The following is a 27,526-nucleotide window of genomic DNA, read 5'->3' as shown; positions in this document are numbered from 1 at the left end:
TGTTGTAGCGAATAAAAACAAACACCCTGTATGTTAGCAAGAAACAAATAATAATCATCATTAGCAGAAGAATAATGACGCCACGACGCTCTTTATCGAAACCACCAAAGGACTTCAGAGAATATAGCTCTTGGAAGCCCTCAGAATGGAAAGGTTGGTTACTTTTCTAAGTTCACCCATGTATATAGGGTATCCTTACTGAAAACTTACATCAGATCTCGTTGAAGCAACTGATTCAAGATAAACTGTTGCACGAGGAAGCTGAAAAGGCTGAAATATACAGAGAAAATTATGAAGTGACAAAGAGCAATAAATTGGAAGATTTATTGTAAGAATGTGAGACAGTTTGGCTGCAAATGAAGACGCTATCTATGCGAACTCGTTTAAAAGAAAGAAAGGTGCATGAAAAAGGAAGCTAAAACAATGAAAAACGCCACTCTGCTTCATTAATTTCTGATCCAAAGTTGATCCACACTAACAGGTATGAAAACAGAGATACTACAAATATCCAGTGTACATACAGGAACAGTGACAACACTATAAGGGGATAATGTGTGACACAATTTGAAGCAGGCAAAACCTGATACATGCATATGAGAAATCACGAATGTCACTTATCCAGTAGCACCTTCTCATCTAATTGTCCGACAAAGTAAGTCCGTCTAGTGCAAGCGGGATGATGGCACATCATGAAGGCACTTCAGAGAACTATGGATAAATATCGGGTCACTAGAACACCTCTTGGTTCGCTTGGGAGTTGAGGATCAAGCGTCCGAAACACGCCGCTTACCTTTGTGCTAACAGAGCTCGTGCACGCCCAGGGAACACATGGTAGTCTACTAGACGTCTAAATGACGTCTAAAAAAGAGATAAGAAATGTCTATAGAATGTCTAGGCAATTAGACCAAATGTCTAGTATCCCTCCACTAGACGTCAAATAACACGTCTAACGTTACGCCACCTAGCCATCTAGCCCTAGACATCCGATGTCTATGTACCTAGCCGTGATTTAGACATTCTTTTGACCTGGATGTCTGGAACAGGGTCAGACACTTAACCATGTATTAGACATGAAGTCTAGAGCTAGACCAATTTTATCCCTCCATTCAGGCGACAGGTCTAGGGTTATACATTTCCTGTACCTTGCTTTAGCCACTCTTAGACGTACTTTAGACCACTTGGGTTGCATGTCGCTCTTTCTGCGCAAGAAACGTGCTTAGTTCATGTTCCGGCTCATTTGCATAGCGAAATTCCGCGACAGATATTTCAACGCACGTGCGCGTTTGTGTGTTTTTTTCAACATGAAATTACTTTCGACGCCGAATATATCCCGTTCTGTTATTTCGCCCTTGCGTGAAGCCCCCTAATTAAAAAGCTAATGAACTTTAGGTAATTCGTGATCATATAGTTGCATGATTTTCTTCGAGCGAATGTTCGCCTGGCCATATAACTCAACTGAAAAATGACATCTATTTTGCTCTACTAGTTTTTAATAAAAATGTTGTAGCGAATAAAAACAAACACCCTGTATGTTAGCAAGAAACAAACAATAATCATCATTAGCAGAAGAATAATGACGCCACGACGCTCTTTATCGAAACCACCAAAGGATTCAGAGAATATAGCTCTTGGAAGCCCTCAGAATGGAAAGGTTGGTTACTTGGTTACCCAGGGAACACATGGTAGTCTACTAGACGTCTAAATGACGTCTAAAAAAAGAGATAAGGAATGTCTATAGAATGTCTAGGCAATTAGACCAAATGTCTAGTATCCCTCCACTAGACGTCAAATAACACGTCTAACGTTACGCCACCTAGCCATCTAGCCCTAGACATCCGATGTCTATGTACCTAGCCGTGATTTAGACATTCTTTTGACCTGGATGTCTGGAACAGGGTCAGACACTTAACCATGTATTAGACATGAAGTCTAGAGCTAGACCAATTTTATCCCTCCATTCAGGCGACAGATCTAGGGTTATACATTTCCTGTACCTTGCTTTAGCCACCCTTAGACGTACTTTAGACCATGACTAGCCCTGCTACAGTCCTCGCCCGTATTACTCACTCAGACACATGAGCCTGGGCAATATAATTTATTTCAACTGATAAAATCATGTACATTTGCACTTAATGCTGACTAGACTGAAAACAAGCACAGTTCAAAGGCATAGCTCCTGTGCATAGCTCAACAAAACAAAAATAGTATATGCACTATCTGTGGCTTCACAGAGTAGGATTTATGTAGTCACTGAGGTCACACCTGGATGACATGTAGTCCTCCTTGCTTTTTCATACATCTGCACAAATATGTCAAGCAACACGGGGCAGGTCCAAACAAACGTGTACAGAGCATGCCAGCGGTGTACTTCGTCCCTGGTACGACGCCCTACCGGCGAGCGGAAATGGGCTCATTTACTCGTTCAGAGGGAGGTGAGTGTGAGCTGATAGCAACACGCTGCAATTTCGGTGTGCCTGCATGTTCTCGAAAGGTGGTCGGAATTGGTCTCCCTGCCAGCACACTCCTCCACCTCTATAATGAGTGAACAAGCCCACTTATGCTTGCTGCTAAGGCGTCGGACAGAGAAAACAGTGCTCGCAAGTTCTGAAAATTTGTCAATACCTGTATTGTTCACTGTTAAAAACAAACAATATATGCAAATGTTATCGTGCTACAAAAATATGCTAGGAAGCATTGTATTCAAAAGTAAAATGTGGAATTAAAAAAAAGCTGGTTTTTACACAGCTCATACTGCTGTCAGCACAGAAAGGCTCCCCCAAACCCAACTTCCACAGTACTAAATCTTAAAATGCTTGCAAACATGTGAGTACGAAAACTGGGATGTTATATTCAAAAGGTAATGGCTACTGTCCTGTTGAACACTGCGTGCTTGATCATCAAAGAAAATACATCTCTCGTATACGTAAGTTATACGTTTCTATTTACTGCCCAAAATCCACAAGGTACACGCCAACGAGCTCTATACGGCTGACATCCCCGGCAGGCCAATTGTATCTAATAACAACCTAACACACCAACAGAAAGACTCTCGAAATTCCTGGACCACTATTTAAACCATATTCCGACAACACTGCCATCGCATGTACAAGACACACCCCACCTCCTCAGAATAATCAGAGATATAAACAACACTCGTACATTTGGTAGGGACACAATACTAGCCACGCTGGATGTGACATCACTGTATACTAACATCCCACACAACGACGGAATCACAGCCCTCTGCAATACCCTTTCTACTACAAACACCAGAAAAGACACGGAAACCATACTCGCTCTAATGGACTTGGTTCTTAAACTGAACTACTTCGAGTTCAATGGCGAATACTACCTAGAAGTACACGGTACAAGTATGGGCACACCTGTTGCACCCACATACGCAAATATCTTCATGGGGTTCCTAGAAAACAAAGTTCTCAGCGCCCACTCATTAAAACCCACGGTGTACCTTCGATACATCGATGATATACTGATAATATGGGAACACGGGGAACATGAATTTCAAAAGTTCGTAGACCTACTGAACACCGCGCATAGCAACATAAAGTTCACATCACAACAGTCAACTCACTTAATTAACTTGCTCGACACCACGATATCACTAGACAACGGCAACCTCGTCACAACCCTGTACAAAAAGCCAACTGACAAACAACAATACCTTCACTTCAAGAGTCACCACCCGCGTCACTGTAAGGTTGGAATTCCTAATGGGCAGAGTGTAAGACTACGCAGAATTTGTTCAAACGACACAGATTACACTGAGAAGCTTGACGAACTCTGCAGTACACTTGCCCAAAGGGACTATCCAGACTCCCTCCTAACCGAATTCCGTCGCAAGGCACTCACACTCGATCGAAACGAGGTTCTGGAAAACCGAAAAAATCCCGACGCGTGCCAAATAAGCTTCATCACAAGATATTCCAACGCACTTCCAAACATCAAAGCCATTCTACAGAAGCACGAGCCCCTCCTCCAAAGCAGTGCCCGACTTAACAACATATTCACAAATCCCATACAGGTGACATACCGACGCGCAAGAAACCTGGCAGACTCCTTGGTCAATGCCAAAATCAGCAAAACGAGCGCCCCGTACACGGGAACACGACCCTGCAACCTCCCGCGCTGCAAAACATGCAAGCACGTTCAACACGCTAACTCCATCAAAAGCACTGCGAGCAATTACACCCATCCCGTTAACCACGCATTCACATGCACAAGCTCCAATGTTATATACTGCATTGAATGCGGCGACTGCTCTATGCAATACATTGGTGAAACCGGCCAACAAATGAACAACCGCCTTACCGGACACAGAACCGACACGTCCAACAAACTCCCCAAAGCAGTCGCCGAACACTTTAACGTTCCTGGTCACAATTTTGACAACATTAAACTATATATTCTAGAAACCGGGTTTAGATCCACACGTGACAGACGTGATAGGGAGTCTTATCTCATATACAAGTTCAACGCTCTTCACCCGTCCGGTATCAACAAATCACAAGGCACCCTAGAAACACTTCACAAATAAAATATGCTTTTCCCATCTACCTCCATTATCATCTGTTATGTTCTGCATGGCCACTGCTTTCTGCTCTCTTTATTGCATGCCACAACTTTGCATTACAAATATATATTTAAAAAAAAATTGCTCGTTCTGGAATTTTCCCCACGTAACCACTAACATCCTTATCTTTCGCTATGCTTGCGAATTCTTGCCTGTTGTCCCGTTTCGTCCACGTGTTCGTGAACCTTCCATTTTTCTGTAACCGGTCTGTAGCCTAGATCACTACGTTCACATAATCCCCTCCACACTCTAACAAAGCAGCCATTCACTCCCGCCGTAAAAACCCGTACGGACCTTTCTTCCCTCCGGGCTGTTGACCCACAATTCGCATGAACCTTTAAACACGTCACACCTAACCCTTTAAATACCATGCCAATGATGAGGACGGTGCCCAGAAGAAGAACAGTCTCTGTTCGAAATATCGGCGGCTTCTGTCCTGAGGCAACTCCCTTCCTACATCTCTACCGGTTCGCTGGATTTCTACCCATCTATGTTATACACTGTTTTCCTTGGTTTCTTGACTGTTTCCTTGGTTTCTTGACTGAAGAGTCTAGTTCCTCTGTTGCTGGTGTCTTCCAAGTCGGTGGTCTGTGGTGCTGTTCGGTGTAGAAGGCGCATGGTTTTCAGAACCGCTGTAAACAGAATATCACTTGATTAGCATACGATGACATGAAATAGGAATATGAGAGGCCCTCAAAAGAGCACAACAAAGTATTTTATATGCTTGAAACCACCATGCAAGCACATTACACCATAGTTCACTTGTGGAAAATTTCCAATGTGGCATTTCAAAATGAACCTGTGTCAACACGTCAGAACATTTACAGCTATGTAAGGCATACAATGACTATAAATACACGAGAAAATGCAGAGCTGATGGACTGCATGACCTGTAGCTGAAATGTAACAAGAATGGCATAGCAAATAATACTGCTGACCATACAGTTACCACACATGCATGTCACAGGGATTTTGGTGGTAGTTTTACTGTAACAAGGCTTGACAGTAGTATCATGAAGATTGCCAAAGGATGAGAACAGGGTAAACATACTTACCCTTTCTGTCTCAGGCTGATACGCGTTACGCAGTTCTTGAGCCAGGTTCGGATACAAGACTCAATTTCTCTGTCGGTGGCATGTGCAGTGCCCCTGTTCCGTCGAATGGCATCTGGAAGAGGTTACGTCCACTCATCATGTCTTGATTGTTAGCAGTACTTAGTCTCTGATTAAAGTCTGTATTTAACGGCTACAACGAAGCTGTGACAGCTGTAGAGCTGAAGAAAGGTACAAAGATTCCCATCTCTGAGGGCCTACCAAGCAAAAGAAACCCAGTTATATCGGACTTTTTGCAAGCACATATTTTGGGGGTCTGGATGGTAGTTTACTGCTCCTTTCCAATATTTGTCAGCAAAGAGGTATCAGTAATTCCTTTTGTTCATGAAACTCAGACTCCAAGTGGCAATACAGCCACATGAACATTTCATTTAGAGATGTAAAGAGGGAACAGGATGAAGGAGCAAGGAACAGGAGGAAAACCCAAGGAAAACCTGACAGCGCAGCCAGTGCCAAGATTCAACCCATTTCACCTCTGGCCCAGGTCGTGGCATGGACGGACATCTTAACATACCTGACCTCATTCCATCTTGCTCTTTCCAAAGCTCTTTCAAGTACTAACTCAACAAAATTTGAAAGGAGCCACAGCATCATTTTTACAGTTAACAAGAATTTAGCAGGCATCATAGAAGACTGCATTAACAGAACGAGCCCAGTAGGTTACTTGCTCAGTTTTCACTGATTTTTATAAACATGAACCAGCAAGACAGCAGCAGTGCTTTTAAAAAAATACATTCTGCAGCACACATGCAGTCAGATACATACCCATAACACCACATAATAAACAGTTGAATAGTAAACCATGTGAAGATTCAGATACTACGAAGATATAGCGGCACAACTAATTTCATCATACAAGAAATACTATTGTAATGATCTGAGACTAACCTTTGAGAACACCACAGATGTTGAGACTACAGAAGGGTCTTTTGCCTTTCGCACCAAAGCAACTGTACTGCTGGCCTAGACTGTCTGATAGAAGGCGCCTCATCATGACTGTTACCTTTTGCCTCAGTTGGTTGCCTCCAAGAAACGAGAATGCAGCGACCTGCAAGGTGTATTAGGAGCCATCGAGGAGGAGGAGGAGGGGGAGTGTCGTTGGGAGGAACCCGAGAGGTCTGCCTGCCTGATTAGGCGGCATGTTTCTCGGGAAGGGAAAGGTGGTGGAGAGGAGGAGAGGAAAGGGTGAAGTGGAAGACCGAGCGGAATCCGCTCGGGGGGAGGATAGCTGCGTCCATGGGCCGACTTCAGGGGAACTGTGCCGGCATACGCCTATTACACATCTGAGGGAAACCCAGGAAAAACCCCAGACGGCACAGCCGGCCCGCGGATTCAAACCGCGGACCTCCCAGTCTCCAAGCGCACGCGTTACCGCTGCGCCACCGGAGCTGGTTAGGAGCCATCAATATCAGTTCTGCAAGCATTTTAAAAGAGCCAATAAAACACATTCATTCCAAGCTCCACAATCTGCAGAGAGCTTGACACTACTGCATGACTTGTGCCTCCTTTTCATGAGTGCGCCTACCAGATCCGAGTAAAGCTCTTTATCTTCAAGCCGGGACTCAATGCTCTTCACCTCCTCCTCTGTGTGTAGTGGGAGGTCTTCCATCATCACTGTTGATGCCTGAGTGCCTTTCTGCTTCACAATTTTCATCAGCGCAATATTTTGTTGCTTGATGTCGTGCAGCTCACGAAGGATGGCACGGGCAGTATCTGGGGAAACTGATAATGGTATAATACAGTTCGTAGATAACACTAGAGTAACACTTGTGACGTCACCTTAGACACAAGGCTTATCACACGGACAGCCTTACACAAGGTCCATTATTGCAACTAGTGAACAAGCCCACTTCAATAAGCAAGTTCGTGGAACCCATTCCAGTGGATTTAGTTCAACAATGACAAAGTGACACAAGAGCACAGACTTTCACAATATCACCACATTCTATACCAAGCTCCAAATGTACTGGGGCAAGATAGTTAATTTGAAAAAGGCACGTATGTCTATCTTGCTTATGACAGCAGCTACAATCTCAGTTACCTTTGTCAGAACATGTGGGAGCAGAGCGGTCACCAGAATCTTCAGGGGCAAGCCAAACATCAGGGTTGGCCTCCTCTGCATTGGAATGATAGTACTTGTTAATGAAGTTTTCCCGTTAAAAAATTTATATTGATTTAAAGCAGTGACTGAACAGCAGACTTACCAGACAAACTGTCAGCAAAAACATTTTCAGAACTGCAACAGAATTGATGTCCATATGTGATCTAGAACACAATCCCTCCATTACCTTCTGATTGTGCGCGGCGCCAACAGTGGAGAGAGGTCGTCTGCGGCCTCATCGTCCCGAAAAGAAATGGCCCCAGCATCATAGCCTAAAACATACAGAAAAGTACTGTGCTGCGCTTAAAACTTCACAGTCGTAACTAATGATCTTTTGTAATGTCTGTAAAGTTTATAATGATGACAAGAGCAGCCAAACACGTCTTCTGTGTTAGGCTGGGTTTTCATCTTCTAGACCTTAAAACTTCATTTCATAGGACATTGTACAGTTCCTGTTCATATAAGAAAATGCTCTGAAGCCGTCATCTATGACAACCTATGATTTGCTTTATACAGATACAATAATTAACTTCTACTCACTTGTGGTTTTCTCTGGCCCTTGTCTCTGCTCGGGCCTGCAATAAAGGTGCAGTTAGTTTTTTTTCTCTTTCTTATAAAACATAACCACCCGTGTTTTACTTAGTTTTTAGCCTGAGGTAATTCAGCCTACGTTCTTAAAAATGAACTTCACCACATTGCACATTCCTCGTCTAGCATAATCTTGAATGATAACGTTATTTCCCGTGGCTTCAGGCGTACACCTTTTGGAGTGAGAATCATGAAAAGCATAAATGTCACAAAACAGTGTATGCCTCCAGTTTTCAACAAACCAGAGCAGATAACAATATCATTCGAGATTATGGTGGGCAAGGAACATGCTACACGGTTAAGTTAATTTCTAAGAGTGTACAGCTGAAAGCAGAGTTAACTGGAAAGCAGTTCCGACCAGCCGACGAAGGGGGAGCCACCTTGGCGGCATCTAGTAGAAATAAAGGGTGAGGAGGTTTTGACATTTCCATTCTAGCCTGAGGGGTGCTCGCTGTGACGTGCCGAAGAGTGTGCAATCAGGCTGGAGTTATCAACGCTGTGCTTGTTTGTTTTGTGCGACCATGTCTGAGGGATTGCGAAGAATGAATGATATCCCGTGCCAGTCCTCTCTCGCCTCTCCTAAACTTCTAAAATTAAAATTAAGGTGGAGTGACCCACATGTGGAAAGCTTTAGAAGGATTGATGTTGGGGCAAACAAAAAAAAAGCGATTTACAAAAGGTGGGAGAGGCAAAGGTCATGGTGAATTTGTCTAGCTCTGTTCATCATTCATTACACCAATAATAGAAGACCTTCACGGTGACTCCCTGCACTGTGTGCCAGCAAGCACACAAATCCCCCTAATTAGTTGTTCTTCCGAGAAACGCGAGATGCTACATTACGAAAGCATTGTTTTATTATTATATAAAAACTCATTACGATCCCTGCTGCGAACAAGAACAATGGAAGTCTGCATTCTTGCGCCAGTCTGTAAACATTACAGGGTAATACAGACAGCACCTGAATCATGCCCCACTGCTTAGAGGGAGACTTCGGAAGCATTCGAAAAAAATTTGGTGAGCATCATACCAAACACTGACCACTCCCTTGATACCGAACACAACATTTGCATTCATTTTGTGCGAGTAATTAATCCATAAATGAGAATACCAAACCAAAACTACCATGCAAAGTGCACAGCCGTCCACCAGAAGGAAAATACTGTGACGTCACCCGGCATTGTCGTCTGCTATGAAGCTTGCATTCTTCTATGCAATGGCCTGCAACTGACTGAGCCACAGAGGGGTCCAGAAAGACGCCACTTTGGACAGCACAATAAAGAAAATCGTGATTATACCTCAAAATGTGATTGAAATGCCAGTTTCACTGCAAAAGAAACTAAGTAAATATGGCGTTTTGCCCAATTGAAAATAAGCTGCCTAACATGCACAGTCGTGCGCGGGACTTGAGCTTTAACATTAATATTTAAGACTTGAGCTTTAACATGCCACAAGCGTTCTAGCTACCAACCTTTCGATTTTGTCAGTTGACTAGCACATATAAAAAAAAAAACACATGCTGATGGCTGGAACTAGAAACGCGGAACAACTTCATGAATTTCCCCCTAAAATGCTCTTACCTAAAACCTCGTGTCAACTGGAATGTAAAGAATGGAGTATCTTTGGTCTTCAGAATTACTGCCTCGAGAATGCCGAAGTTTGCCGACGGCGGATGCTCAGACATTATTGCACGGACCAGCTTTTGGCCTCTGAACGCTGACGGCGGCCAGTAAAACATGCCCTGTAGATAGCCTTTGGAGTTTTGTTTCGCATTTCCTTTCAGCCAGCAGGAGGGAACTACCGCTACAGCGTCCTCCTCCACAAATCTCACTACGCAGAACTTTTTCCTAAAACACAAACAGACGAAACTGGTAAAAAGCTACTGTTATGACTCCAACTTATAATGGACGCACAGCCACGACTGGCGCCATATTGTTCAAACGTTAGTTGAAAATGCTGACGTGAGGAATGCACAATACTCACATTTTGCACAAAGTTTACGAAGGACAACGGACGTACACAACTCCTGTTTCAAAATATTAATGTATATCTATTTAGTGTACTACACTGAACAATGAAAAGCACCACTTCCACAACTAGTTAGGCCTAGCTTCTTAGCGTTCGTCACATGTTTTGCAAGTGCGAGATCTAAATATCCTACAAATATTTAGACAAGACGTTGTCGACACAACGTTGCAACGAAAGGAGCGCTCACCCTTTTACGACGTGGCAACTTTTTTGTTGTTGCTGGCAAAGTACAACGTTATTACCGCGCACCGCCGTAGTCTAGCGACCTAACGACCTAACCACCAGCTTCTCCATTGTGGCGCACTCGATCGACTCACTCGCGTAGCTCGCGCGCTCGCGTTTCCTCTCGCCCACGTGACTCGATCATATGACAGCGCCACCGCTGCCGTTGTGTGCGTACCTGCACATTACGCACATGGCACGATGTGGATACGGTGGATACGCGCGCGCTTTCGACGCCGTCGTTCTTGATTGAGTGGTTGGGCTGGCGATCAGGCTAATAAATGTAACAGAAAAAGCAGTAAAAAACCACGTGGTTAACCGAAAAAACAACACTGTTTTCCTGAAACATTCGAGCGATGCTGCTGTGAAACGCGCCCCGTACAGTGCTCCTTCTTTCTTTTCTCCTTCTCTGTCTACTTTTGATTATTTCAGGGTGTTCCACACGAGATGATGTAACTAAATTCCGGGAAAAAAATACTACTTTGCTTGAAATACACGCTACAGACTGTTTGCATTCGTGTCACTCTATATTTCGGCTAATTTGCGTAATTAAACTCGAAAAATTGCCAAGCAAATGCGGCATTTCTTCCTGATTTCGGAAGGTTCTGTCTATAAAGCACTATTCCAATTCAAACATAGCAGTTTTTCACAAGAAGCCAACAAAAATTCGACAGACGAAAATCAGTCACTGAGAGAAGCACGCTCGCTGATACTTATACGTTTGCGCAACTGTTGGCTCCGTTCACTCAGTCCAGATACCCTCCCTCCTGTGTAAAAAGAAAAGAAACCACGCCACAATCACACAGCGATTACACCTTTAGCCTTTACCGACGTGACGCAAGCAGCGCGAAGAGGCTCTCGATAGGAATAAAACTGTCTCGCTCTGTCCACTTCGCATCCGTAAAGATGGAGTCAAGAGTTCCGCAAATGCAAATTTCACCCGACATGCTTCGGCCAGCGACTGATTTTTGTCTTTCCTTTTTTTCCCCAGAAATCTTGTAAAAAAACATCCATATGGGGCTCTTGGTAGAATGGCTTGACGATAGAAACGCTAGAAAGACGAACACAGACGACAAAACATAGGGCGCTTTATGTGGCGTCGTCTGTGCTCGTCTTTTTAGCGCTTTTATCGTCAAGGGTAGGATGCATTCCCCTAAACTTACGAATAAAAAGAGATCAAAATTGAGGTTGCGAATGGTTAAATATAGGTGTGAAATCTGGGGAGGAGGGAAGAAGATTTGACTTGAAGGAACATTCCACAAAAATGACAAACACCTATATAACGACATACCAAATGACATAATACCAATACAGGAATGGTGCACAGTGCCTTTGATCATAAACAATTGAAACACTGTCTCTTTCTCACGACAACGACTCAGCACCCTCCTCCATTTTCTTACGGAATTGATAACGTCAACCTACCTCGAACAGATCCTTACAAATTTCTTAGCATTCATATTCAACAATTACTGCACCATGACGTTAGTAAGCGCACTGAAAGCCAACCTTACCTCTCGACCTTAGCACCTTCGTGCCATTTCAAGGTTCTCCCTCTTTCACGGATTTTTCCATACCATTCCCACAGATCAATCGCTAATCGTTCGTGCCGATATCATATTTCCCCGTCTAGATCATGCTAAGAAATTGCGCGTATTCGTTGTAATAGAAACACATTCCCGAAGTCATTCTATTGTTCCGCCTTATTCATTTGGAATGACCTCTCAGAACACATAGCCACTACATCACGACCACCAGTCACTTCTGAACATCATACGCCCGTTAACCTTTTTCTTTTTAGATTACTTGCAAAGTATATGGAGTATGAAAGAACAATAAAGAACTGATGAGCAAAAGAGTGAGCAAAAATGTAAGAGTGAAAGGAGGATGAGTGAGAGAGAGTGGCTGGTTTGTCCCTTCAGATGACGCACCCTGGAAGTCGCTGCGAAGGCGTGTTAGCTTAGCTCAATTGGTAGAGCCCTGGACCGGCAATCCAGAAGATGTGGGTTCGAGTCCTACAGCTGGCTAACCTTTTCAGTGACTTTCATCTTTCATATGGAGTATGTTCGTGTTGTTCAATGGCGTAAAAACTCTTTCTGTATTATGTCGTCTTCTCTTTTCTTTCTCCTAATTGCAAAATGTTCACTGTATTTTATATACTGTATTCACTGCTTGATCACTGTATTTGTTCCAAAGTAACTGTACTGCAATTGGAACTCTGTTTTTCCCCATCCCTGTGTAATGCCCGTAAGGATCCTTGGGGTCAAATAAATAAATAAATAAATAACAGAGATCATGCTGTGCCGAACAAGAACGTTTTGGGAACCACTTGTGCGAAACTCAGTTTCACATTTCCATATCGGAAGACAACCTAGTGTTTGTGACGGCTGGTGCAATGCACGCTGACGCAATGCTCTCGTAATTCGAGGGTCACAGGTTGTCAGAAGTGGAAACTTATTAAATGAGTGACGCGGCCAAAAGACATGGAAATACGGGATGTCGCTGTACGACAGCAGACAGAAAGAGAGCTGTCTAGACGACGGCCTTGAGGCATCCTATCCCCAAAAGGGACTGTGCCCTTGGCAAAGAACACCTGCTGCAGACGACCAGCGGGAACAAGGGGTTCTGGGCAGAAAGCTGAGAGCGCCCACCCTTTATAAGGAGGACCCAAGGTCGGCACCGGGGAGCGTGAGATCGGACTTCGTCAGTAAGACACCGGCCCTTCTCATCGGTATATTCTCTTGTGTATTTGTTCGTCACCGCACATAAAAGTTGTTCGTCCAAAGGAACATGACATCATGTAAAACGGTGAGCTATCTTCCATTGACAAATTGTTTGCAGTGCGCTTGAAGAGTTCGCCAGAGGAAATCGCGTATGCCTGAAGTAATATTTCGAGTAGGGTTTCAGGGAACCTATGGCTTCCTTAGATCAAAATGCCTGCCTTAGTGACCCAATCACTCGAAAAAAATATCCAAATCACGATGCGTCTCTTTTTCTTTACTTTTTTTTCTATTTTGCTGAATCTGCCGAGCCATTACTGCATATGTGCCGGAAACATTCGATGTAACCTTACAAATTAAGACCTATTATTTCCGCAAATGATCCCTTCATCGCTCTTCTCCAAATAATATTTATACCAAGACAGGTAGCAGTTAACATTAAAAATTTTCACCATGTATCAGCTGGCCTGCACCCTTGCCCTTTTGCCATTAGCGGTAAACACGCCACGCTCTTTCCGAATTATTCCGCACTGGGGTAGTTTGCGTGAGACACACTGTATTGGCGATGTCACACGACAAGTGATACTCATTACAAAAGTACGGTAAACAAGGCTGAAAGGAAAACGACACTGCGCGATTTCCAACCGAATGCAGAAACGGCCACTGCTGCGCGCCCGCCCACGCCGGAACGCCAGCTAGCGCGTAGCGGTTAGCTCAACAGGTCACTGCTTCGTCATTGCTCCAGGTCACGTGGGATTCTCTGGCACAGTGCGGTTGCGGTCTCGAACTCTCGATTGCGATCACTGATCTCTATGCATAAAGGCTGGATCGCGCATGGGAGAGGGGCTTGTGGGGGAGAGGCGTGCATTAGGGCCGCCATGTTGGGAGGCCCTAAAACGCAGTGTGCGCCCATAGAAAACAATGGGAGGCAACGGAGATTGTATTTATTGCGCTGCAGGCGTTGATCGTTGTTTGTCATCACACAATTTTGTAAGGTGCCAGTATACTGATGTATCCTAACAGTGTTTCACAGGTGTCCTGTCGTTCGATTCTTAATTACGTTATGTTTTGCATTCCGAAACTAGACCGTCACGGCAGTGCAGCGCTGGCGATTGTACTACAGTACGTTTCCCAGCCAATATTTCAATAAGAAACGATGTGAGGTTAACAACAACCATGTATGTAATATCCCGTGCTGCGTTCTGGACAAAAATTGTTCCATAAAGAACGGTCGGGGATGATATATACTCGCATGGCAGAAAGAGATCGTACTGTAGAATCACAGCCGTTGTCTTAGTCGTGTATGGGTTTAGTATGATTTATATCAAGCATCGCTGCAGAAACAGTATTTTAGTAAACGACAGCGGTGCTTTGCCTCGCAAATATGGACACACCGAAGCAGCCCTAAATACTTCACGCAATTAGATCAGGCTCGTTAGGACAGTTAATCAGGTAGTGATGTAAGCTTAATCAATTAAGTTACTTAGAAAGTGGTAACACCTCATTGAGGCACAGGACTTATCTCTTTTTGAAGTACAGCCCTTCTATGTTTGTTTGCTTCTTCCTTTATTTGTTCTGATTATTTGCAGGCGCGGTTGTGCCAAACTGAATGTCCTTCTCCAGCACTCACATGCTTTTGTTGAATACAACTGCAGCGTGAGAAAAGTTGCTTGGGGACGGGGTCCTGCTATCCAGCGCTGACTTTGTCATGCTTGTTATGTGGAGCATGTTCCAAACAATGCAGCTCCACGTATGGTCTTCAAATTGCAACAGGACTATTTGGAGGTTGAAACAGTTGTGATTTTGTCATTTGGCCCTCGTGTGCCCAGTCTGTGAAACGCAAACAAAAAAGTCTAACACGATATGCTTTTGTAATGAAGATCACTGATGATGAGTAAAGAGAATATACGAGTTCAAGTTTATTCAATATTTTATATCATTCGTTATATTATTCAACATTTTATGTCAAGTTTATACAACATCAAGTTTATTCAAGTTCAAGATTTATTTCTTGCACTTATGCGTTTCAGGATACAATGAACGTGCAGGGAGGTCGCAAAAGGCTACATTTATTGTTTTGTGACCTTGCTACAATGGCAATATATATATTAGGAATGACAATGGTCAGGTACGCTCTCTAAATTTGTAGCACTCAATTTTAGGTTGGAATGAGCAATGAATAGCAACTTCCCCACTGATATTTTCTCATATATGCTAAATTTTAAATTTAATGTGATCGAATATGTGATAATATAATAATAATGTATAAGAATATAATATGTGATAAATGAATGTGATCAACAGTAGATGTAAACAACATGAGTAGCCAGAAAAGTGCATTTTCAATAAATACTTTTCTTCTTATAGCGTATATGTGCATGCCTATTAACTGAAACAATTATCACAGTTCCCTGACAAGTTTTAATTTCTGAGAGTGTACTGTAGAGGCTGCTTAGATCTACAACAGTTCATACAAGGTATTATATACTGTGAATGCCTTTAAAAATCCCATGTGACACATATGCCTTTACTTTCTGGAGGTGCTGTGGTAGTCAAGGTTTGTGGGCATTACGCAGGTTCTGCACCCATTTCTTGAGTATGTCGAGGCAGCTGTGAAGTAACCTGCATTGATGATGATTATTCCAATTTTTATGGTGCATCGACAACAAAGGAAATAATACATCAGAACATTGGTTTGGGTGCAACCAGTTAAAAATGAGTATGTTGTTTAATAAATGCATTGGACAAATGTTAAAACATCAGTTTAAAACATGGTTTACAATTCCTGTATCTTCTAAAAATTAAAAAAGATTAAAAACTATTCTATAAAGAATATGGGGAACTCTTCTAAAAAGAATTATAATCTCTAATTATTATATTGCTGGGTGAAGGAGCCTAAAGTGTAAGGTGTGATTCTGATGTGAACATGTAAGAAAATATGCAAAACTGAGAGAGGCTAACCACAGTGCGTGCACTGAGGTTGTTCCTTCCTGTAAAGTAGAAACCAGTGGATGAGGAACGTGATACTTACCTGTACACCCAGCCGTATCACACTGCACAGATTATTCACTGGGTAGCCCTCATGACGAAACCTGTATTGAGAGACCACTTTTGCCTTAAAAACTGCTACAAATAGCACGACACGCTACAGATTATTACTATTGTAACAAGCTGACGATACAGCTCAGACACAAAGGCGTTATTCAAGTCGCGCCACACCACCGTTACGTAGGATTCTTTGTCACAAATCAAATCAAACCAAGGCACAAAACAATACCACTACATGAAAAAAGGTGACAATCGTGGTCTCATTATGACGTAATACTGAACTTGTGCGCGAAGGTAATTCAAAGAAATGAATGTGGCACTTGCTTCCGCAGAGAACACCGTGTACCATGCTAGCAATGCATGCAAAAAAGCGCTCGAGTGCTTGCACATATATTGATGACAACACTACCTGTGTAGTGTAACATGTTCTTTCAAGCATATTATGCACTCAAACTGTATTTGCCGCCGGGTAAAATGCAAGTGTGCTCGATTGAACGTCGGAAGATCGATCAAGCAACCTGCATCCAGTGCTCGTTTTGGGCAAAAAAACACTTCATAATGGTCAACTAAATATACAGAATGGACGCCTATTTATTCCTTGACGAAGAGTGACTCACCTGTATAAATTTTGGCCCTGTAACCTTGCCAGTACGGTTGGTACGACCGTAATTGCAAGAAGTTGCCATGATCGCTGCGGCGACTGTTGTGGGTACAGTAAGATGGCGGCCGGTTTCTTCACGCTCGCGCTCCCTATCCGCGATCCAGCCTTTTACAATCGAGATCAGTGATTGCGATCCCTGAGTTGGCGGTAGTACCGCAAAAACTGGCATACATATTCGTACAATAGATAGCTCGAAGTAATCTTTAAAATTAATAAAATTTCGTTTTATAATTTTTAAATTGTTGGATTAAAATATATTTAGTACTGACGAATTAAACGTTGAACCGTACAACCGGAACAGCTACCGTTGTCGTGTGGATGTGTGGGTGGCGAAGGCATTATGGAGGTTTGGTCGTTTGGTGTCTTTTCTTGTTACGCAGGTTTGTGATAGATTTGCGCATATGGTATGCTAAAAACGGTAGGGAAGCTTCCATGCAGAATAATAATAATAAAAAAAAATACAGCAGTGTAATACCTGTTGAAATGCAAGTGGATGCTCATGGGAGTGCCTCGCCGTTGCTACGGGTGGCATAATATTCGGTTGATTCTGAGCAATTTAGCAGTAATCTTAGTGGCAGCATGACCCATCTTAGCGTTAGATGAGACTAGCTCGTGTATCTGTGCTTATACTTGCCAACAGATGTGAAATAGTGATTTTGAATTCTAGGTTTTCTGCCTCGGCCTGTCTGTGGAGCGCCGTTAACGGCACACCGTAAAGGGAAAGAAATGTCACCGCCGACAGTCGTCGACAGCCGTATGCTGCAATCAAAGATGAAGAGTAGGTAATTTTTGAAAATTCTTTCGTCATGATTAAGTCAATACAAATTAACTGCCTTGAGGAAAGTCAGGTTCTTTGAGATTTGTACTGCACAATATGACCCAGACTGTCGCCATGTAGTAGTAACATGTTCAGAAGGGCACTACATTTCCACCCATAGTGATTGCGACTCTGTTTCTGTTCAACTATGTACTATTACACCCCTGTCAATCTGCGCACTAATACCTGTGACATACGAGCAGAAGTAATGGCAGCCTCTCATGTTAGTCGGGTCCCGAATGCCATTTCTTTCGTTACTCACGCTACACATCAGATTGGATTAATATTAAATGTGATGATGGCTCTCTCGGTAACTGCGCAAGGGATGTCGTACTTGAAGAGCATAAACATGTTTAAAAAGATTGAAAAGATACTTATAATACCCCACAAAATGGGAAAAATTGGCTTTATTTCATAATCGATGGTCTATACAGGCGTCTCCACCATTAGCCTGAGCGTGTGGCCTACTTGCATTCCAGCGACACCTTGTGTCGACGCTTGGGCAAGCTGTGGTGGAGACTCTGGGGCCCCTGGTACACGAGCACACCCTCTTGACATGGACTCTGTTAGCATGTGCGAATCACCTACTCAGTTAGCTTCTCTGCTGACACCTCAGCGATAAGAAACTTAGTATACAAGTAAAAATGTCAGTGTGCCTTTGCAGTATTTGCATCCACACAAACACGTTACCAAATCTTTCCTCAGCCCCATCAAACAACATAAAAATTTATATGATAACACATATCATAGTGAGCAGAATGCTTAGAGCAAACATGGGTGGGCCTAGTGTGTTTGCATATTTCATAATATTGTGCCCCTCAAGATCACCCTTCCGCAAACCAGCATTTACATAAAGCGTGGTAGATAATGCACACGCACAGTTGTTGTGCTTTTCGGGTGAGAGTTGTTAGGTGACACTACACAGCAGGTGATCCATCCAACAACGCCAATTCCCTGAAGGCACGAGGTTGGCAGAATCTGCAAAGTTGGATGGATCTCCTGCAAACACTGTAGGCCCACCCATGTTCGCTCTAAGCGTTGTTCCCTATGATATGTGTTATCACATAAATTTTTATTTTGTTCCATGGGGCTGAGTAACGATTTGGTATCGTGTTTGTGTGGATGCAAATACTACAAAGGCGAACTGACGTTTTTATTGGTATACTGATTTTCTTATTGCTGAAGTGCTGGCAGAGTAGCCAACTGAGTAGGTGATCCGTACGCACTTTTGTATTGTGCCTTTCAGCTGACTTATCATCCCTTAATATATTTATACATATTAAAAGGTGTGAGTGTGACACGTTGGATTGAAATGCAAGTGTACATGTTCCAATCCCTCGCCATTGCCTATTGTGACTGTTAACATGATACAGTATTCCATTGCTTCTGATCAATAAGCATTCGTCTTAGTGTGTCGTGTCGTCCCTCCTCTGTCCCTTTCTCGGGTTCCAATTTTTTCACCATGTACCAGCTGGCCTGCACCCTTGCCCTTTTGCCATCTTAGTGGTAGTGTATCCCATGGGGGTGTTAAAGAAGAACTGTTTGTGTAACTGGGCTTGCCGACAGATGTGAAATGGTGGTTTTTAATTCTAGATTTTCTTCCTTGGCCCGTCTGTGTTAAAGAAAGGAAATGTCACTGTGGATCGTTGTAGACAACAGTCTGCAGCCATCAAACATGAAAAGTGAGTAATTTTTCCTGTCTTGTCCTGTTTCCTTTCCCAGTAGACAATTTCATTTTATGATGACTAAGGCACAGCCTCCACTGTAACGTAGACTGTCATATTCACTAAATATCTTAAACGTAAATAGCCCCCTCTTTTCCTTGCTCCCAGTAGCCTCATAGCGTGAGCCTCATTCCTATTTTAGCTACATAAGTTCACAGTCAACACCACTTTCTCTCAGAGGGCATGTAGGGTGTCCTAGGAAATGTCATTGAATTGTAATTTAAAAAAAATACGCCACCCAGAATCATACGGTCAATGGGATTTGTTCTAACTAGGTTTTTGCCACCACCTTGTTTGAATGTCATCTCACTTAAGTTTTATTATGTCAATTCTTATGAATGCAACTCAGAATTTACCAAGTAAATGTCACTTTTTTACCCAACCAATGTGAAGCACATGCCAAAATTATTCAATCTCACGATAACTAACACTGATTTTGAGGAGGTATTCCATCACAAAAAATAGCCAAACATTATGCATTTTGGAGTACCCTGTGCCTAGCGCTCAGTGGCTTTTTGTGTGTCCTTCGACGAAAGGAGGTTTCTAAACTCATCCCACAGAGGGATAGCAGAAAGAGATAAGACAGGCACGGCTTATCACATCTGGCTTCTGCTGGGATCATGTCCCAATTTCAAGGACTGTCCCTTTTTCTACTATCCATCTGTTGGTTGGGTTTAGCATGCCATCCATTTTAATGATTGACTGGCTTGCTGACTCCAGCTCTACTATCTCGTCTTTTTCCCCAAAATATCTAATAAGACCGTTAATGAAATTTATGTAATTAGTTGTCTAGTAGTTACATAAGCTTTCCCCAGGACGTCCACCTGGCTGCACAAACCTCCTGCAAAAATGGTGTCAGTGCTGCTCTCAACGTAAAAAAAAAATCACGTTTTATATGCATGTACACATAGCGCACAAAAAAAAGGAAAGTTTTATTAAATTTGCGGTTCATTTCCTGAAAAGGTTGATGCATATGGGTATTCCTGATATGGGCTACTTACAGGTAATAATGTGGCAGTAATTAGGATATCCTTAAGCAGTGAAAATAGGTTGAGGGATGAAAAGCATTGTTGTAGAGCACAGCCTTGGTGTTTCCAATCTGCAAAAATCAAAACTGCTATGAAACTTCTGTTCTCCAGTATACAAGTTGCAAAAATGTAAATACCAGTTCCTGTTGCTGTTCTTGGCAGTGACATTGTATTCTGCATGTAACCGAGCAGCATTTGAATTACATTCACGGACATAAATGTCCTTTAAGGTGCAATTTTCTTTCGGTTTGAATTTCCTTAGCTTAGTATGCACAGCTTAATACGAGACCTTAAGCCCTGCGTCATCCGTCTTTCCAGGGTACTGAGAGCTGCACTACCTGCCAACCAGAGACACCACAAAATGAAACGCTCGAGACGCCCACTAGAGGAGGTAACACGGACACAAAGGCGCAGACGCCGTGAAGAATACATTGCATCGGTCTTGCACTCAGTTGGTGAGAGGCATGAAGACACAGACTCGGACACTTCCGTTCAGCACACAGTTGGTGAGAGGCATGAAGACACAGGCCCGGACGCATATTTCCAAACCCGCTCCTGTACAACGGATCGCTGCCGCCGCCGCCTCCAGTTAGCGCGCCGGCGGCGGTACACTGGGTATTCCGGCGGCGGCAGAAAATGTCATGGCGGCCGCTATATTTGTGTTCGGTGGTTAGGAGCGTGTTACTGGACAGCTAATGAGTGAGAAGTAAATGATAGACGTGTTTAGGTGTCTTTGGATGGCATTAATCAATGTACAAGTCCTTCGGACATTTATGTGCCTTGCTTTTGAGAACGTGGGACCACGGATAGTCAACGTTTTGAGTGAAAGTGAAGACGTGCTGCTGCTCCGTGCCTCCGGTTTGCGATGGCATGAATGCCCATTGTCGTTCAAATTATTTTGAGAAACATAGCGCGAACAGGGAAAAACCGAATTTAGATGAAAGCTTTGTTGTGTTTAAGCACCTTCGATGGACTGTGTAGCAGTAAGAGAAATAACGGCATTCCTTTGGTAGGCGTTGCCATTCTGCAAGTCGTGTACCGTGGTGGCGTAAACACAACTGTTAAGTGTGTACGGATACGTTTCGAACAGCCTGCAAATTACCTTTAGTGCCCTGATACACAAAACACAATGGTTTGGTTACATGGCAGTGGCTGACATTAGAAAATCCACTTGTTCAGAGGTTCCAGGAAGCGGGGCAAATGGTCACAATTGTTGAAGTTCATATAAATCAGAAGTAAGTATTAAACAACAAAATGAGCGTGTGCACCACACTTATAATGCAGCGTGCAACTTTTTTGTTTGCACATTGACATTGCGCGTTGGCAGCACAATATGTAAAATACCCAGTTATACTGAAGTGAGGTATGTACTATACAAGTTAGAAGTCAGTGTTGGTAATCTGGGACCTGTACTTCTGTTTGATTATCTCAACTTGGTAAATGCCTAATATTAGCATCGGACATTGGACATCCTTTCATATTCACGCTTGCTCGTGCAACAATGACCTACTCTCATTAGATGTCCTGAATCTCCCTGGCAGGACAATTGAAAGGGCTGAAAGCCATAATGCTCATCACGGTCCCTTTGTAGCCCTTTACAACAAGCCAATACATGACTTTTGGCATGGGAAGTTTGGCATTGTGGATCAGAATAGTCTCAATATTTTGTACAAAATTTCATTTTAAAAATTACTGGTGGTGTTTTCAGAGCTTATCGGATAAAACCAAAGCCGTATCCCTAGTCATGCGATACTACCATCATTAATGTGCCGTGTTCTGCCCATCAGACTGAGATAATAAAAAGATACTGTAGTGGCAAGATAGGGAGAAGGCTGTTCAAGCGTTGGAGGTTGTGTGCAATAAGGTTTCAGTACCAAAACAAATGTTCAGTTACTAACACAACGACTTTATTTCAGTTACTATAATATGCATGTAGACCAAGCAAGTAATTCACTCTGCAACATATAGTGATTTTATGGAAAAGACACAGCTGTGCAACATTGCAATATCAGTCTGTCAGCACTTTAGATTGTGGAAGCTGGCATACGTTAGGAAACATGGTGAAGTGACGAAGACAAAGATGACGCATTACTTATCTGACATGAATAAGTTATGCATTTTTTTCATAGCACGGTAGCGCATGCTGTTTTTTTACAGGACTGCAGTGCTCTTGGAATTGCAAACACAGCATCCTGTGGCACTTAAACCTCAATTTACATGCATACATGTACGTGATGTAAGGAAGTAGCGACATGATGGTTTGAGTATGACCAAGATGAGGTCAAGTGAGTGTGAACACCGGTACTGGATTTTTAATATTTTTTTTTATTTAACCCCTACGCCGTCTACATATTCGCTGTCGGTGCGCCATATGTGCTCCGCAGTTCCGGTCCTAAACTACCACATACACATTGGCTATGACTACATTGTCTGCAACGCTTTCACCATAGGAACACCCTTCGTTGCCATCACTCCAGATTGGCTGTAACAACTTTTCGTTGGCTGCTCTCCTTGGCCTTGTCTTGCACCCCAACAGGTGGACTGTCACTGCCGCTCTCCTCGGTTTTTCTCAGAATCTCAGGACTCGTGAACTGCATGTGCCGTTGTTCTCGTGTCTCTTTCCTTCATTCTTTTTTACCTTTTCCTTCTTTTTCTTTTCAGTTTTTTTTTTCTTGTTTGGAATAGCAAGCCGGCTCTTTGCCTGGCTAACTTTTCGAATCTATTTTCTTAATAAAGATACGCCCCCTCCCCCTACGGCCTTGACCAGTAAACATGTAGACCTAGAGGTTTGCTTGCCCACTGTATCACTTCTTTCCTGGATAATAACCTGAGCAGGGATTTACACGAATATACACGTATGTTCGTTTTGCTCATACTCAAGCTTGTTTCGTCAGGGGTTTCGTCCAGTACCTAGACTGCGTTTATGTACTGAACTTTTGCGTAACTGCTTTATGCTAGTTTATCAATCACAAACGCCTTAGCTCCATGATTTATACCTGTGGCGCAAGTATCCGTTGCTGTGTTCTGCAGAATGAATGCGGCTTTATTTTACCTTATTATCCCTAACAAAATACCCACTTTTCTTTACAAAAAAATAGGATTTTGGTGCATTACTTTTGTACCACAAACCATGCAAAACAGTGCACATATTAAGGATTTTTACTGCATATTTCGAAGATTTGCATTGCATAGTTGCATGCTTATTTTGGCAGTGTTTAGTGCACATTGATTCATGCTCTAATAATAATAACAAGGATCAGTGTTGGGTGTAACTCATTACTGTAAAGTTACCTTTCTTTATTCAGAGAGCTGACCAGAAGCTGACTACATTGCGGGTCCCCCTGTATACTTCTAAACCTAATTCGTTGATTTTGAGTTCCGGTAACTTCTTGAAGAACTTGTTCCTTTTTAGGCTATTTTGTCAAAGTAACTTGGGGTAAGTTCCAAGCTCCTTTTGAGCCCCAACATTCCCACAAGGAGAAAATCCCAGCAAATCCCAGTCTTGTATTGTATTTCCTACATGATTCAGAACTGACAGCAGAAGGGATGCTGATAATTTGACCAGAACAACCAGCGAGACAAAGTACAACATGACGTAATGCACTAAACGCAGGCACTCCTCAGTGTTTGATGAATTCATTGCTATTGAGAGTGGGATATCAGAAGGAAAATCAAGAGGGAAGCTCAGCAGAATTAATTTACGTGAAATGCATGCAAAGGAGCATGCAGGTTCACATGGCGAGTGACAAAGGGCTGACTGTGGAGTGTGCAGTGGAAATCACGCTGCGAAGGTATACAGGCAGATCTGAAATTGACACATGATCATGACAATTGATCTGACACATGAGATACAAGGCGAAAATCTAATTGACAGACTGTAGTCGTCACAGACTGTAGGCAGTCGGCAGCAGTCATACGCTGTGCTAAAACTCTATCGGTACCTTTCTAGGTTTCACGGATACCTGTCTACGATATCAGCTGATAGGCAAGTTTTTCTTTTTTAAGAAGTCGCCGAGAACAGCATGTGATACAAGTCTCGCTACGCAAGTTGACATTGCAAAGGTTACACAAGAAGTGCTTCCGAGAACGGCGCAACCTTGTCGTCATCGACATCAAGCCAGCTACTATTCGATAAAAGCACGACGATCGACGAAGCACTCCGCAGTCGGCAGCAGTCATACGCTGTGCTAAAACTCTATCGGTACCTTTCTAGGTTTCACGGATACCTGTCTACGATATCAGCTGATAGGCAAGTTTTTCTTTTTTAAGAAGTCGCCGAGAACAGCATGTGATACAAGTCTCGCTACGCAAGTTGACATTGCAAAGGTTACACAAGAAGTGCTTCCGAGAACGGCGCAACCTTGTCGTCATCGACATCAAGCCAGCTACTATTCGATAAAAGCACGACGATCGACGAAGCACTCCGCAGTCGGCAGCAGTCATACGCTGTGCTAAAACTCTATCGGTACCTTTCTAGGTTTCACGGATACCTGTCTACGATATCAGCTGATAGGCAAGTTTTTCTTTTTTAAGAAGTCGCCGAGAACAGCATGTGATACAAGTCTCGCTACGCAAGTTGACATTGCAAAGGTTACACAAGAAGTGCTTCCGAGAACGGCGCAACCTTGTCGTCATCGACATCAAGCCAGCTACTATTCGATAAAAGCACGACGATCGACGAAGCACTCCGCAGTCGGCAGCAGTCATACGCTGTGCTAAAACTCTATCGGTACCTTTCTAGGTTTCACGGATACCTGTCTACGATATCAGCTGATAGGCAAGTTTTTCTTTTTTAAGAAGTCGCCGAGAACAGCATGTGATACAAGTCTCGCTACGCAAGTTGACATTGCAAAGGTTACACAAGAAGTGCTTCCGAGAACGGCGCAACCTTGTCGTCATCGACATCAAGCCAGCTACTATTCGATAAAAGCACGACGATCGACGAAGCACTCCGCAGTCGGCAGCAGTCATACGCTGTGCTAAAACTCTATCGGTACCTTTCTAGGTTTCACGGATACCTGTCTACGATATCAGCTGATAGGCAAGTTTTTCTTTTTTAAGAAGTCGCCGAGAACAGCATGTGATACAAGTCTCGCTACGCAAGTTGACATTGCAAAGGTTACACAAGAAGTGCTTCCGAGAACGGCGCAACCTTGTCGTCATCGACATCAAGCCAGCTACTATTCGATAAAAGCACGACGATCGACGAAGCACTCCGCAGTCGGCAGCAGTCATACGCTGTGCTAAAACTCTATCGGTACCTTTCTAGGTTTCACGGATACCTGTCTACGATATCAGCTGATAGGCAAGTTTTTCTTTTTTAAGAAGTCGCCGAGAACAGCATGTGATACAAGTCTCGCTACGCAAGTTGACATTGCAAAGGTTACACAAGAAGTGCTTCCGAGAACGGCGCAACCTTGTCGTCATCGACATCAAGCCAGCTACTCTTCGATAAAAGCACGACGATCGACGAAGCACTCCGCAGTCGGCAGCAGTCATACGCTGTGCTAAAACTCTATCGGTACCTTTCTAGGTTTCACGGATACCTGTCTACGATTTCAGCTGATAGGCAAGTTTTTCTTTTTTAAGAAGTCGCCGAGAACAGCATGTGATACAAGTCTCGCTACGCAAGTTGACATTGCAAAGGTTACACAAGAAGTGCTTCCGAGAACGGCGCAACCTTGTCGTCATCGACATCAAGCCAGCTACCAGGTCCTACATGATGAAGGAACCTACATACAAATAGGATCCTGTTTAATTGTGGGTCCTACATGCAAATGCGATCCTACATATAAACAGGATCCTATTTGATTGCGGGACCTACGTTGGGTCCTACATGCAAATAGGTTCCTACATATACGCTAAAATGGCGGAATACCAAGTCTCGCGTGGTGATCCCGTATAATTTGTGCACCCTATTGTGCTGTGTATATTAGGAAATAACAAATCATGCAGCTTCTTTCTTTTTTTTTATTGATATCGTTCATCATCCCTCTGACATGTCTGTTGAACAATCACACTCTTGCCTGATGTACAGCGTCTTCAACACCTTTACAGATCATGCTAGATGATAGCTCTAAGATATATTTCTTGGAGGCACCTGAAACAATAAAGCGAATTAGGAAGCTAGATTTAACAAGGAATAATACATTATGTGTCACATAAAATGTGCCAAAACCCGTGCACAGGTTAACCAGACTTCCCACATATGCTGTTACTTGAGGTCCAAAGACAATTGTTTTGTTTGTTAGCAGGAAGATCAATTAACTATGACAACTGGGGCTACAGCAAGGGTGTCAGTAAGGTATTACCTGAACAGGGTGAAAACAATGCACGTTGAGTTATAATATCCGCGATTATTTATATTCTGTGCATATTTCTTCCACACTCGGGGAAAATATGCATGACTCAAGCTGAGTTATTATGAATTAATAACCAAAAAAGGAAGATCTGTATCTTTAGAGCACCGGTACCCTGTAGCAGGGCCGCTGAAGCATCACACATGATATCTTCAACCTGATGTTAATTGATGATACAGGTTAACCAACAGGGTAAGAGCACAAGATTACAAATGGAGGATAAGGCAATAGGTAACAATAGGGTAATAATCGCACTGAGCGGATAAAGTTATAGGAACCCACACGCTAGGAAGAATACCAAGCAAAAGGTGCACGAAACATGGCATTACATGCACACAACTAACCTTCAATTCACGAAATCCAACGGTTTCGGTCTTCCAAGGTACACACACAGAAACAGGTCCAGATACCACTAGTAAGGCATGAAATACAGTCACAGCACTGCGGGGCACCAAAACCACCAAAACTACGACGAAAGACGCTTCCCGAACGAGAGCTCTCTGGACACACGTCCGAACGCTTCTAAGATT

At 43.2% G+C, this 27,526-nt stretch overlaps 1 protein-coding gene and 1 long non-coding RNA gene across 6 annotated transcripts; one reads left to right on the top strand and one right to left on the bottom strand.

The window, feature by feature from the left end:
- Window positions 1–2,080: 2,080 nt before the first annotated feature.
- Window positions 2,081–10,710, bottom strand: LOC135396568 (uncharacterized). Of its 5 annotated transcripts, XM_064627602.1 has the most exons (11): window positions 10,605–10,710; window positions 10,373–10,415; window positions 9,970–10,236; window positions 8,345–8,379; window positions 7,992–8,076; window positions 7,908–7,939; window positions 7,745–7,819; window positions 7,229–7,425; window positions 6,592–6,751; window positions 5,647–5,758; window positions 2,081–5,223 (listed from the first exon to the last, which is right to left on the bottom strand). In XM_064627602.1, coding segments are annotated over exons 2-11 (1,047 nt in total). In that variant the 5' UTR covers window positions 10,375–10,415; window positions 10,605–10,710; the 3' UTR covers window positions 2,081–5,141. The 5 variants fall into 5 exon arrangements, with proteins under 5 accessions (XP_064483672.1, XP_064483671.1, XP_064483673.1 ...); XM_064627601.1 differs by having other exon boundaries at window positions 10,373–10,710; XM_064627603.1 differs by having other exon boundaries at window positions 7,229–7,416; window positions 10,373–10,710.
- Window positions 10,711–17,374: 6,664 nt separating this feature from the next.
- Window positions 17,375–21,532, top strand: LOC135397890 (uncharacterized). The gene is made up of 4 exons (XR_010423840.1): window positions 17,375–17,448; window positions 17,736–17,846; window positions 19,479–19,567; window positions 20,956–21,532. It is a non-coding gene; the product is annotated as an uncharacterized LOC135397890 (long non-coding RNA).
- Window positions 21,533–27,526: the final 5,994 nt, after the last annotated feature.

The sequence above is a fragment of the Ornithodoros turicata genome, chromosome 6, assembly GCF_037126465.1.
Source record: "Ornithodoros turicata isolate Travis chromosome 6, ASM3712646v1, whole genome shotgun sequence".
NCBI classification, from domain to species: domain Eukaryota; kingdom Metazoa; phylum Arthropoda; class Arachnida; order Ixodida; family Argasidae; genus Ornithodoros; species Ornithodoros turicata.
This window is presented reverse-complemented; position numbering and strand designations above follow the sequence as displayed.